Below are 12521 nucleotides of genomic sequence, written 5' to 3'. Positions count from 1 at the left end.
GGGAGATATGACTTAGGAGCAGATGATAATGGATAACATTAGTAGACTGATTTACAATTACCCAAGTTGCTGAGTACATTAGGTATGATTTTAGATTTTCATCATCATCAACATTTTGATTATTGGGATCAACGGTTACAGTTACTGTTCTATATAGATTTGCTAAGCAGGCCCGCAGAAAAAGAATTTCAGAGTTGTATGTACTCTGATAATAAATTTTGCTTTGAACTTTGAAAAGTATTAAAAGAGCGTGGATTAGAAACTCTCACAAAGTATCATATTTCCATAGGCTATGTAATAGAAATTTTACTAAAAACTCAATTACTAGACATGATCAAATACAGAGTAGACTCATAAACACTTGTTTACTTTAGGTGTATTTCCTCTTCTAATAATGCATATATGTTTAGGATGCAATAACAAATGGCATAAAATGGTGTCTGCCCTTGGCAAAATTATATTATTCAAATAAGATCCATGTATAATATGCAACTCACACACTTAAAAATAGACCTGAGCTGAGGAATTAAAACTTGCATTCACATTATTTAATGGAGGACAGCTTTTGTCTTTTTACCTTTTTATATCAAGGATTTTCTTGAAATGTGCTTTCTTAGCGATTGCTACTTCATTCCCTTTTCTTCCGACTCTTCCTGACCCTGTCCTTCACTCAAATTATTCCCTCCCCAAAACAACACATTCTCCCCATGCCCCATTTGATCCACTGCAAGATCTCCCCATTTGACACTTTACCACTCATCATAATATCTCTCATCCTTTCCACAACCAATCCTCTCTCCACAACCAACATCAACTTTGATTGTAAGAGTACATATTGATTTTTTTTCATTTAACAGCTATCCCACTATCTATAACATCTTAGACCTCATGTGAGAATCGAAATGCTGCCTAGGAACCTTGCACAATTCTTCTCGGCCTGTGTCTCTGCAATATACTATTTTCCATTAATATTCACAGCAAAAAATCATAAACAGCAGTGATTGCTTGAAGTGTTTTGTAGTAAAAATCACATACTCATGTCATACCTGCAGCAAGAATGCTATTTGGGCTCCATCTCCAAAATCTGCCTCAGTTTTTCTCAGTTGCTTCATGATCATTTTGTACTGGCTTGACTCTTCACGATGACAAGCTTCATTATTCTGCTTAATGCATTGTCGACACATGTGGAGATTCTGTGAAGTCAGTGACAGGGGGAACTCTGTGGAAGGTAAGTAACTCCCACAACCTGAACAGAAATAAATGTTTTTGCGCAATTCCATTGGATCTTGTGGAACCTATAAAAGGTATACAAGGCTCACGTCATTTTGAGTTTCACTTTAAAGAACATCTTTCCCAGGTCTTATAGCCTCCAAACAAAACAAATGAGTTTATTCTGCATTAGTACTTTCTAACTAGCAACATCAAAGAAATCAATCAAATCTACCTGGCATCATTACAAAAGCTAAACTCAGAAGTCTCCAGTACCAACTGAAGTTAATTTGGCATTTTGATTCTTTTTGCATATCCCTGTAATAAAGCACTGTGGAAATCATATTATTCAACAACAAAGCTGTTATTTTGTTGGTTCCCCAGTCAATATATTCCATTGTAACAACAGCGTAATATCATAGTACAGACTGACCCCATTAACTAAGAAATTGAGATTAGGTGATACCATCAACAAAAAGCAACATAACCCAAACTTTTATGATTTTATCAAAACTTCTGTATGTTAAAGCTGTACAGTAGGACAGCTGATAGAGCCACTGTCTGAAAGCTCCAACAACTTGGGATCAATCCTGGCCTTCAGCGCTGACTGTGTGGAGTTAACAAGTTCTCCCTGTGACTGTGTGTGTGCTTTTCTAGAGAGTTTCGTTTCTTACCATGTTCCAAAGACATGTGGGTCAGTAGGTTAAAATTGTATAGGTGAGTGGTAGAATCAGAAAGGAGTTGGTGGACAATGAGAAAATAAAATAGGATTATCATAGGATCATAAGCTCCAAGGGTAGTCATAGCCGAAGGGTGATAGCTCCCACTGCTAAACAAATGCTCTTCGTGGCGTGCATCTCAAACAGCCTCTGACAATCAAGTCCAACTGCTGGCCTTCATGTGTGGCCTGGCGGAGCTGTTCTCACTGACAGGAGAAGGGACAAAGGCGGACCACTGGAGCCTTAAAACCAGTTGCTCTGGGCAGATGGGGCTCGTTAATCACAGATGGTAGCTCATCTAGCAGAGGGAAAACTCCGATTTCAAACCTCCGCTGCCTTGCAGCTATATCTGTTCATGGGAAAGGCTTTGGGAGTAAACCACGAGGAAAAATCCGGAGTCGGAGTCCGGAAGGCGACTGACTGCTGTACCCAGCACCAGCACAGCAACTCCTGCGATGCTGCTGGCACCAAACTGTATCAAATTTCGTCGTTCCTTTGGATCTGTCATCAGCATGGAGAGGGGATCCCACTGCACGGGCAACAGATGGATCTCCATATCAACTCTGCCCTGGCTTGCACCCTGGAGAAACCACTCCTGTGACTACCAGAGGCATAGTACCCATGGTTGATCACAACCGAGGTAGTCCACACTATCATAGGATTAATGTTAATCAGTGCTTGGTGATCATTATGGGCACTTAATGGGCAAAAGGGACTGTTTCTATGCTGTACGACCCGCTAGATCTGAAGTATAATTTTCTGCCCTTTATAATCCAGGTCACTTAGTCAAATGAAGACATTAATTTAGCCTGTTCAGCTTTTTTGTACACGTACACTTATTTTTTATCATTGTTGTGTATGTCTTTTCATCAAGATACTTATTTCATACCATTAAAGCCGACTATTTGCCTTTCTTGGATACAATATGGCCAACAGCACAGTGAAATCATTTATCTGCTAACAGTATACCCACCCATGTACTCTCTCTATATCCATTGCAGTTTCTTGCTCCATCTAACTCTTATATTATCTTTTTTTCCTATAAGTCATTGGTATACATGCTAAAAAGCAGAGATTCAATACAAACTCTCAGGGAGCACCTGCAATTAGAAATGTTTTGTTTAATCCTGTGCACCTCGCAAACAATTAACAAGCTATTTCCCAAATTCATCTACAATTCTGTATAACTTTATTTTGGTCAATAGTCTCTGAAGGAAATATACTCAGTAGCCAAACTAGACAATAACTAGCATATTAACAGCTGCTTCAACAGACTGATTGTCCAGGCAGAACCTATCCTACACTGATCAGCCATGTCTAACCTGACAAGATTCAAGGCAGCCATATAGTTTGGTACAAATCTAACAAATGTAATTCTAAATGATAAATATTGGAAAGTGAAGCATTTCTGATCATATTTCTATCATTAAAAGTGGAAAGTGTACAAAGTTACTCATCTGAATGATCCCTGGACATTACAATTAACTTGCTTACTTTGTACCTTAAGAAATCTGGCAACCTCTGGGTTAAACATTGGTGTTTTGATGTACTGAAGAAAGAGTGTTGATATTCTCTGTCTGAGTCCGTCCAGGTAAGTTTCCTTTACTTGCCTCATAATTAGATCTGCTTCTCGGTCAATCAAATCCACAATTTCCTGTGTTAACTTACAGTCATGTTCCTATACAGAAAGAACTATTGATATTAGAGATTTCAAAATGATCAAAACATATAAACAAAAACACACAGCTTTTACAGACAGGAACAAGCTTTTTATATTTTAGTTCAATATGTGTTTTGGGAAACTATTTAAGAAGATGAGGATAAAGCAGATATGCATTTAGACTGCAGAAAATTTTTTCACATATAAAAAACTAGAAGACAAAAATTTAGGATAAGGAGAAAGATTCAGAGAGAATATGAAAAAGCCATTCTTCACCAAAGAGTGGCAAGTATCCAGGTTGCACTGACTGTGAGAGTGGCTGAAGCTGGGTCAACTAACACCATATAAGAAGTGACTAAATGAATACTTAAATCACTCAGGTATAGAGGTCTATGGACTGAATGCTGGGTGATGAGGGTAATGCCATTGGCCAATATTGATGATATGGGTCATAGAATGAGTGATTCAAGAATAAACACAAGGGTCTGATTGACCTGAAGCCTGAGGCTTCATTAGCTGAAGATATGCCAATAGTGAGCTGATTTAAAATCAGGATCACTCAGAAGACTATACCTGGAGGTGTGCATACGTCTCTGGAGGTTACGGGGCAGGGAGGAATGACACTTGCAAAATGGCAAGACTACGGAAGAATCCAAAAACAAAGAAGAAATGTTAAGCATTAGCCAAAACAAATCAGAAGTACAGGAATGAAAAAAGAACAGGATGCAAGAATTTAGGAACAGACAGCAGAGTTTTTGAAAGAGGCTATTAGCTATAAATACAATTTAAAGACAGTAGAAAGGTCAGAAGATACTGAAGGAAGGTTGAGTTAGGTACCATCAGGGTAGATAAAGAAATCAACACATGTTTTTTGGATATTGTGGCCCTGAGGTAGCAGATATGTGAGAAATATAAGGCAGCCAAGGATAGAACCTCGAGTGACACTCAAGGTAATGATGTGGGGAAAGGAAAGAACCCGGTAGAGATACCTGTATTTCTTTGGCTACAATTCCATATACATGAAAAGAATCAGAGAGGTACAGTCCTTCCCATCTGGATTAGGATGGAGTGGTGGCAGACAGGGAGCAAGAGACAAGTAGGAATAATTATAATCTGATGCCATTGGTGACTATGACTGAAGCCAGTGTGATACTCTAGCAGATTCAGAAGCCTGATTGAAGGCATTCAACTATGAAGTTCATTAAAAGTCTACAACACATTCAGAGACTTCAGAAGAAAGTAATTAGGAAGTTACTAGGAAAAGGGACAGAGTTTTTTTGGGACAGGTTTGAAGAGGCAACTGTAATTCAGGCATCAATGTTACTAGCTCTACTATGATTTTAAACACTTTCATACTTTGACTGTGTGCTTTAATGTTAAAAGAGCATCCAGTCTCTCATCTGTGGTCAGGTATTTCATATTAATACTGTTGTAAATATCATGCAGCTCTCTTGCTCGAATAGTGAACTGTGTGTCCATTTCAGTGATTCTCCCATCAAATGCTTTCCATCTTATTGGGTCTGCACACTATAATGGTTAAAACGCAAGTTAGTTCCACAATTCAATTTGTAAAATTTATTTTAAAATCTATAAATGCACTTGTAATTAGTATGTCATCTTGGATAAAGTCAATTTGGTGACGTGGTGATAATTAAAATGCATAACATTTGATTTGACTGAACTGTAACTTACCAGGAAATGACAACACTGAACCTTTAGCATCTATTTACCAAGAAATGCTAAGCTCATAGACTAGTTATTTGAGCTCTGTTAGTAGTTAGCACTGTACACCCATGACTGTGTAGCCAAGTTTCCATCGAACTCAATATGTAAGTCTGCTGATGATACTACAATTGTAGGCCATATCTCGGATAATGATGAGTTTGAGTACAGAGAGGAAATTAAGAAATTGGTGGCATGGTGCAAAGACAATAACCTATCCCTCAACGTCAGCAAGACAAAGGAATTGGTTGTTGACTTCAGAAGGAGTAGCGGACCGCACGACCTCATCTACATCGGTGGTGCACAGCTGGAATAGGTCAAAAGATTTAAGTTCCTCGGGGTCAATATCACAAATGACTTGACTTGGTCTAACCAAGCAGAGTGCACTGCCAAGAAGGCCCAACAGCGCCATTACTTCCTGAGAAAGCTGAAGAAATTTGGCCTGTCCCCTAAAACCCTCACTAATTTTCATAGATGCACCGTAGAAAGCATTCTTCTAGGGTGCATCACAACCTGGTATGGAAGTTATCCTGTCCAAGACCAGAAGAAGCTGCAGAAGATCGTGAGCACAGCCCAGCACATCACAATCTTCCGTCCTTGAACTCACTTTACACCGCACGCTGTCGGAGCAGTGCTGCCAGGATAATCAAGGACATGACCCACCCAGCCAACACACTTTTTGTCCCTCTTCCCTCCGGGAGAAGGTTCAGGAGCTTGAAGACTCGTACGGCCAGATTTGGGAACAGTTTCTTTCCAACTGTGATGAGATTGCTGAACAGATCCTGACCTGGATCTGGGCCATACCTTCCAAATATTCAGACCTGTCTCTCGTTTTTTTTTTGCACTACATTACTTTCCCTTTTCTATTTTCTAATTATGATTTATAATTTAAATTTTTATTACATTTACTTTGATTTGTACTTCAGGGAGCGCGAAGTGCAGAATCAAATATCACTGTGATGATTGTATGCTCTAATATCCATTGTTTGGTGACAATAAAGTAATAGAGTATAAAGTATAAAGTAGTTTCCTAGCTGAACTCTGACTTTAGAGTCCACGTGAAATTCAGGATCGGAGAATGAACTGGTTGCATCTGTGCAGGGGTTATGCTCGGTAATATGCTCAATGAGTCTGTACCAATTTTAGGCCCAGATACAGGAACGACAAGTCTATTCATTTGAAAACAGAGGAACAGCTCAAGGCAGAAAAATAAGCATAATAATTCACATATTTTAATTAACTGAGTTTGTTCTAATGGCTCAATAATTTTGCTACCATTCCCAGAGTTCATATAGCAGACTGTGTACCTACTAAACTTGCCGAGCGGGTGAATCCTTAAAGTAACACCAAACTGATTGCTGAGGCCCTGGCCAGCTCAGAGCCTTGCAAACACAAGCCCAAGAAAAATGCTTCAAAAGATGATGAAGCCATGCAAATTTTAGAAATTATAAAATACTTAAAAAAATTAAAACATAATTAATATATTTAAGGTAATTCAACAAATATTTAAAAACTGCTTGAAACATACTCTTCTTCTATTTCCTTTAAAGGAGGAATAGATGCAAGAAATTGCTGAATCTTTCACAAGGTTTAACTTATCATACGTTGCATAACTGCAGGGAAACTACATAAATTCACTCTTAAATGCTGGACTCCAGCATAGTCACTATGACAACAGAATCTCCTGTGTCTGGAAGTTCAGGACTTCTGTACGCATGCACACCTGAATATCAATTGTAAATTTCCTCAAGGGTGAAAAGTGAGAGTTTCTTTTCAGCAAAAATTTTGGGCCAGTGTTATTAATCAGTTAAATATATGTGAAGGGACTTAAATTTCATTTTATATGTTTAATACTTACAAAACATATTAATTGTTAAATTGATTTTAGTAGTTTTCACCCTTTCTTAGCTTTGATAACAGTTAAAGGGATGTGAAGTTACAGACAGGTGTCAAAGCCTGAGTCCTAACTTGGGCAATTGTTTGTCATTTTCAACCACTTTAGGGGTGGAGGTTCTTTCATCTCCCGCTATGAGATGGCATCATGTTTCACAAGCTCTTGCTGCTCAATGGGATATCAGCATTTTAAGTAGGAAAAAAAGAAGTACCTGCATGCACTGCACTGGGAAGTCAATGAAGTACTAAGTATTAGCCTGAACTTTCCTGTGAAATGCCTAAACTTCTTCCTCAAACTTCCCAATATGCCTTGGGCACTTTGATTTCAACTGTACTGTCATGTTGATGGAAAGCTGTAGTGAAATAGCAGAGTTCTGCAACGTCCCAGTAGTTATTACTGAGCAATCTGTCCCATTGTAACTTAGCGCTATTTCAGTCATTCCAATGAAAAATGGCAGCAAAGGGGAAAAACTAGATAATTCACATTTGTTACTTAATTAATTTAAATTCAATTTATTAAGCATGTTATTTTTCAATTTTTCAATTTATAAATGAAAATAGCTCAGTTTTCATAGCAAACTTATTTACAAAAATTCTAATTCTTTGGCACTTCTGAGTGTCAGGCAGCCTGGAGGCAAGGCAGATCCAAGATTAGGTGACATTTACTACATTCCATAAAGCTTCACCAATCAAATCAGAGTCTGGGATTTGTGGTCAGGAATCTTGGGTAGCTTGCCACACCCAGAAAATTCCATGCCCTAGTTTGTTCATTGATTAAAATAGGTTTAATTATATTAATTTAACAACCAATAATAGACCCCAAATAACAACTACTACATACAAATATGAGTTCTTAAAGAAAATGAGAACTCAAATGTTCACTCAGGGAACATTTACTTGAGTAGTTTGCTTTTTCATGTAGTTCACCAGATTTTGGATTTCTGTGCAGCAATATCTGACAAATAATTCACAACTTTAAATGATTAACCTTCAAATAAAATGTGGTTTTGCAGAAATACTTTTAAACACAATAATACTGTATATTAGTTTGTTAACCTTATTCAAAAGATTCTGAATTAACTTTGGTCCAGTTTCCTTAGCAGCATCAACTCTATGCCTTCCAATAGATGCAATGAGCTTTGCTTCTTGTTCCAGGAGTGTGCAAAGAGCTGCTTTTCTCTCTGGCCCTGTAAGATTCTGGTTTATGGTGCTGAGCTCATCCTGTTTCCATTCTAAATATTCACAGAGGGCATACAAACATAATTACATTATTCATTTTAATAGCAACCATGTAGACGTTTGTGCTACTATCATAAGGAACCAGTGTTCAAATAAGACAATCAGAAATACATTTGAAAAGTTAAACCTTGCTTCCTGTATGGAGTTGGGCCATTGTCACTGCGCAATTCTCTTCACCCTGAGTGAAAATATTTGGTCACACTCACTAAACATCCTTCACTCTAGAACATGACTACCTAAATATCTTCCCCTGTCATCAGAAATCTTAAATGAATTCAAATTTTCCCACCCAATTGAAAAAAATTGTAATTTTAAACATTTAATAGCATTTATAACAAAAGTGACTGCACAAAAGTCAGAAATGGAGAGGCCACAGGGTAACAACAGAGGAGCCAAAATGTACCTTCCAGTGCATGAAAGAGTAAATCAAAATCTTCTTTTGTCTTAGGGTTCATTCTCCTTTCATATTGCTTCTTTATATAATCAGTTCTTTCTTTTTTAAATTTTACTTCCTGCTCCTGTTCCCATTGTAGCCTTCGGTCCCTCTGCATTCTCAGTTGGTGAACATAATTCTTAGCAGACCACTGTCTGAAGTAAGTCTGTATTACAATCACCTGAAACATGAGAAATAAATGTTACAACTAAACATCAAAATAAAATCAAAAGACTGCTGTAAATTATTGACACAAGAGATTCTGCAGATGCTAGGGATCCAGAGTAACGCAAAATAAATGCTAGAAAATAGTCAGTCCTTTCATTTCTTCTACTAAAGTGCATGACAGTATACTTTGCAACACTATTCCTTCTGCCACATTTTTGCCCATTCTCCTGATCTGTCTAAGCCCTTCTGTAGCCTCTCTGCTTCCTCAACATTATGTACCCCTCCACATATCTTTGTATCATCTGCAAACTTGGCCACAAGGCCATCAATTCTATGATCTAAATTACAGACATATAATGTAAAAAGAATTGGTCCCAAAACAGACCTGTGGAACACCACTAGTCACCAGCAGCCAACCAGAAAATGCTCCCTTTATCCTATGCTCTTCATTAGCCAATGCTTTATCCATGCTAGTGTCTTTCCTGTAATACCATGGGCTCTTAACTTGTTCAGCAGCCTCATGTGTGGCACCTTGTCAAAGGCTTCTGAAAATCCAAGTACACAATGCCCTTTGTTTGTCCTGTTTGTTATTTCTCAAAAGAATTTCAACATATTTGTCAGGCAAGATTTCCCCTCAAGGAAACCATGCTGACTATGGCCTGCTTTATCCTGTGACTCCAAACGTCCAGAAACCACATCCTTAATAATCGATTCCAACATCTTCCCAACCATGAGGTCACACAAATTGGCCTATAATATCCTTTCTTCTGCCTCTCTCCCTTCTTGAAGAGTTATATTTGCCAGTCTTGCAGAACCATGCCAGAATCAATTGATTCTTGAAAGAGCATTACAAATGCCTCCACAATCTCTTCAGCCACGTCTTTTAGAACCTTGAGATGCAGACCATCTGATCCAGGTGGCTTACCTACCTTCAGACCTTTCAGTTTCCCAAGCACCTAACCGGAAGGCCATACACTGTGTGGATCAGCGATAACACCTCCACCTCGCTGAGAATCAACACTGGCACACCTTGTGGATGTGTGCTTAGCATACTGCTCTACTTTCTCCATGCCCTTGACTGTGTGGCTAGGCACAGCTCAAGTGCCATCTATAAATTTGCTAACAAAACAACTACTAGATGTCAATATCTCTGAGGACCTAACCTGGACCCAACGTATCGATGCCACTACAAAGAAGGCATGACAGCAGCTATATTTCATTAGGAGTTTGAGGAGATTTGGTATCTTACCAAAAACATTAGCAAATTTTGACAGATGTACTGTGGAGAGCATTCTAACTGGCTACATCACCACCTGATATGGATGGGTGGGGGGGTGGGGGTGCTACTACACAGGATCAAAATAAGCTGCAGAGAGTTGTAAACTTAGCTCCATCATGGGTACTAGCCCCTGTATTATCCAGGACATCTTCAAGGAGCGATACCTCAAAAAGTTGGCATCCATTATTAAGGACCCCCTTCACAAAGGCCATGCCTTGTTCTCATTCCTACCTTCAGGAAGGAGGTACAGGAGCCCGAAGGCACACACTCAATGAATCAAGAAAAGCTTCTTCCCCTCTGCCATCTGATTTCCAGATAGACACTGAACCTATGAACACTACCTCACTACTTTTTTATTTCAATTTTTACACTAATTCAATTAATCTATTTAAATATACAAACATTTGTATATACACACACATACACATATACACATACACACACTGCATATACTTACTGTGATTCACAGTTTTATCTTTATTAACATGTATTGCATTGTACTACTGCCACAAAGACAATAAATTTCATAACATATGCTCACGATATTAAACCTGTTGCTGATTCTGATTCTGACCTTCTCCCTTGTAAGAGCAACTTCACATATTTCAACCCCATGACACTCTTGAACTTCTGGCATACTGCTACAATGAAGACTGATGCAAAATATTTATTCAGTTCGTCCGCCATTTCCTTGTCCCCCATATTATCTCTCCATTATACGCTCTAGTATCAATTGTTTGGTGACAATAAAGTAAAGTATTATCATTTTCCAGAGTTCGATATCTACTCTTGCATCTCCTTTACACTTTATATATCTGAAGAAACTTTTTGTATACTCTTTATTATTATCGGCTAGCTTACCTTCGTATTCCATCTTTTCCTTCTTTATCACTTTTTTTAGTTGCCTTTGTTGGTTTTTAAAAGCATCCCAGTCCTCTAACTTCCCACTAATTTTTGCTCTATTATGTGCCCTCTCTTTGGTTTCTGTGTTGGCTTTGAATACTGTTGTCACCCACAGTTGCATCATTTTGCCTTTAGAAAACTTCTCCTTCTTTGGGATGTACAGTATCTATCCACCACTTCCAAATTTCCCCCCGAAATTTCAGCTATTGCTGCTCTGCCATCATCCCTGCCAGTGATCCCTTCCAACTGACTTTGGCCAGCTCCTCTCTTGTGCCTCTGTAATCCCCTTTACTACACTGTAATACTGATATATTTGATTTTTGCTTCTCCTTTTCAAATTGTAGGATGAATATTATGATCACTAACTCCTAAAGGTTCCTTTACCTTAAGTTCTCAAATCAATTCCAGATCATTGCACAACACCCAATCCAGAATAGCTGATCCCCTAGTGGGCTCAACCACAAGCTGCTCTAAAAAGCCATCTCATGGGCATTCTACAAAATTCCCCCTCCTGGGATTTAGCACCAACCTGGTTCTCCCAATCTACCTGCATACTGTAATCCTCATGACTATTGTAACATTGCCCTTTTGACATGCATTTTCAATCTCCTGTTGTAATTTGTAGACCATGTCTTTACTACTCTTTGGAGGTCTGTATATAACATCTATTAGGGTCTTTTCACCTTTGTAATTTCTTAGCTCTAACCATGACAATTCTACACCTTCTAGTCCTATGTCACTTCTTTCTAAAGATTTGATTTCATTTTTTACCCTCAGAGCCACCCCACCCCATCAGCCTACCTGCCAGTCTTTTTGATACAATGTTTATCCTTGGATGTTAAGCTCCCAGCGATAATTTTCTTTCAGTTACGATTTAGTGATGCCAACAATGTCACACATGCCAATCTGTAACTGTGCTACAAGTTCATCTACTTTATTCCATATACTGTGTGCATTCAAATATAATACCTTCAGTCCTGTATTCATCACCCTTTTTGATTTTGTCCCCTTTTCACATTGCAACTCATCCCCTTGGCTGCCATTTTCCCCTATCATCAGCCTCTCCCTGCTAGCAACCTCACTACACATCGCCTCTGTTTATAAACCAACTAACGAATCCTCAGCCCTATCACTCCAGGTCCCATCCTCTGCTGAATTAATTAAAACTAATTTTAAAAAGTAGTTAAATTAATCCAAAGTAAGGTAAATAAGGTAGATAATCCATTTAGAACAAGGTGACATTTGCTTATTAAGTGAGTGATTTGACTAAGTAAATCACTTGCAAAGGAAGAGACT

The 12521-nt window shown here is 38.4% G+C and overlaps 2 protein-coding genes across 6 annotated transcripts in view; one reads left to right on the top strand and one right to left on the bottom strand.

Moving 5' to 3' along the window:
* The window catches only part of LOC140734725 (ankyrin repeat and SOCS box protein 15-like), a 120479-nt gene that overhangs the window by 14264 nt on the left and 93694 nt on the right, over positions 1-12521 (top strand). The window lies entirely within an intron of this gene.
* Positions 1-12521, bottom strand: part of iqub (IQ motif and ubiquitin domain containing) — a 60250-nt gene that overhangs the window by 2443 nt on the left and 45286 nt on the right. For all 4 annotated transcript variants that reach the window (XM_073059103.1, XM_073059106.1, XM_073059104.1 and 1 more), the window contains 5 exons: positions 8846-9056; positions 8260-8435; positions 4945-5115; positions 3430-3606; positions 1047-1295 (listed from right to left, as the gene is read on the bottom strand). In XM_073059103.1, the coding sequence (XP_072915204.1) occupies positions 1047-1295; positions 3430-3606; positions 4945-5115; positions 8260-8435; positions 8846-9056 (984 nt within the window). The remainder of the gene's footprint in view (positions 1-1046; positions 1296-3429; positions 3607-4944; positions 5116-8259; positions 8436-8845; positions 9057-12521) is intronic.

Source organism: Hemitrygon akajei, chromosome 10 (genome assembly GCF_048418815.1).
Source record: "Hemitrygon akajei chromosome 10, sHemAka1.3, whole genome shotgun sequence".
Taxonomy (NCBI): Eukaryota; Metazoa; Chordata; class Chondrichthyes; order Myliobatiformes; family Dasyatidae; genus Hemitrygon; species Hemitrygon akajei.
The sequence above is the reverse complement of the archived record's forward strand: the minus strand, read 5'-3'. Positions and strand labels throughout refer to the sequence as shown.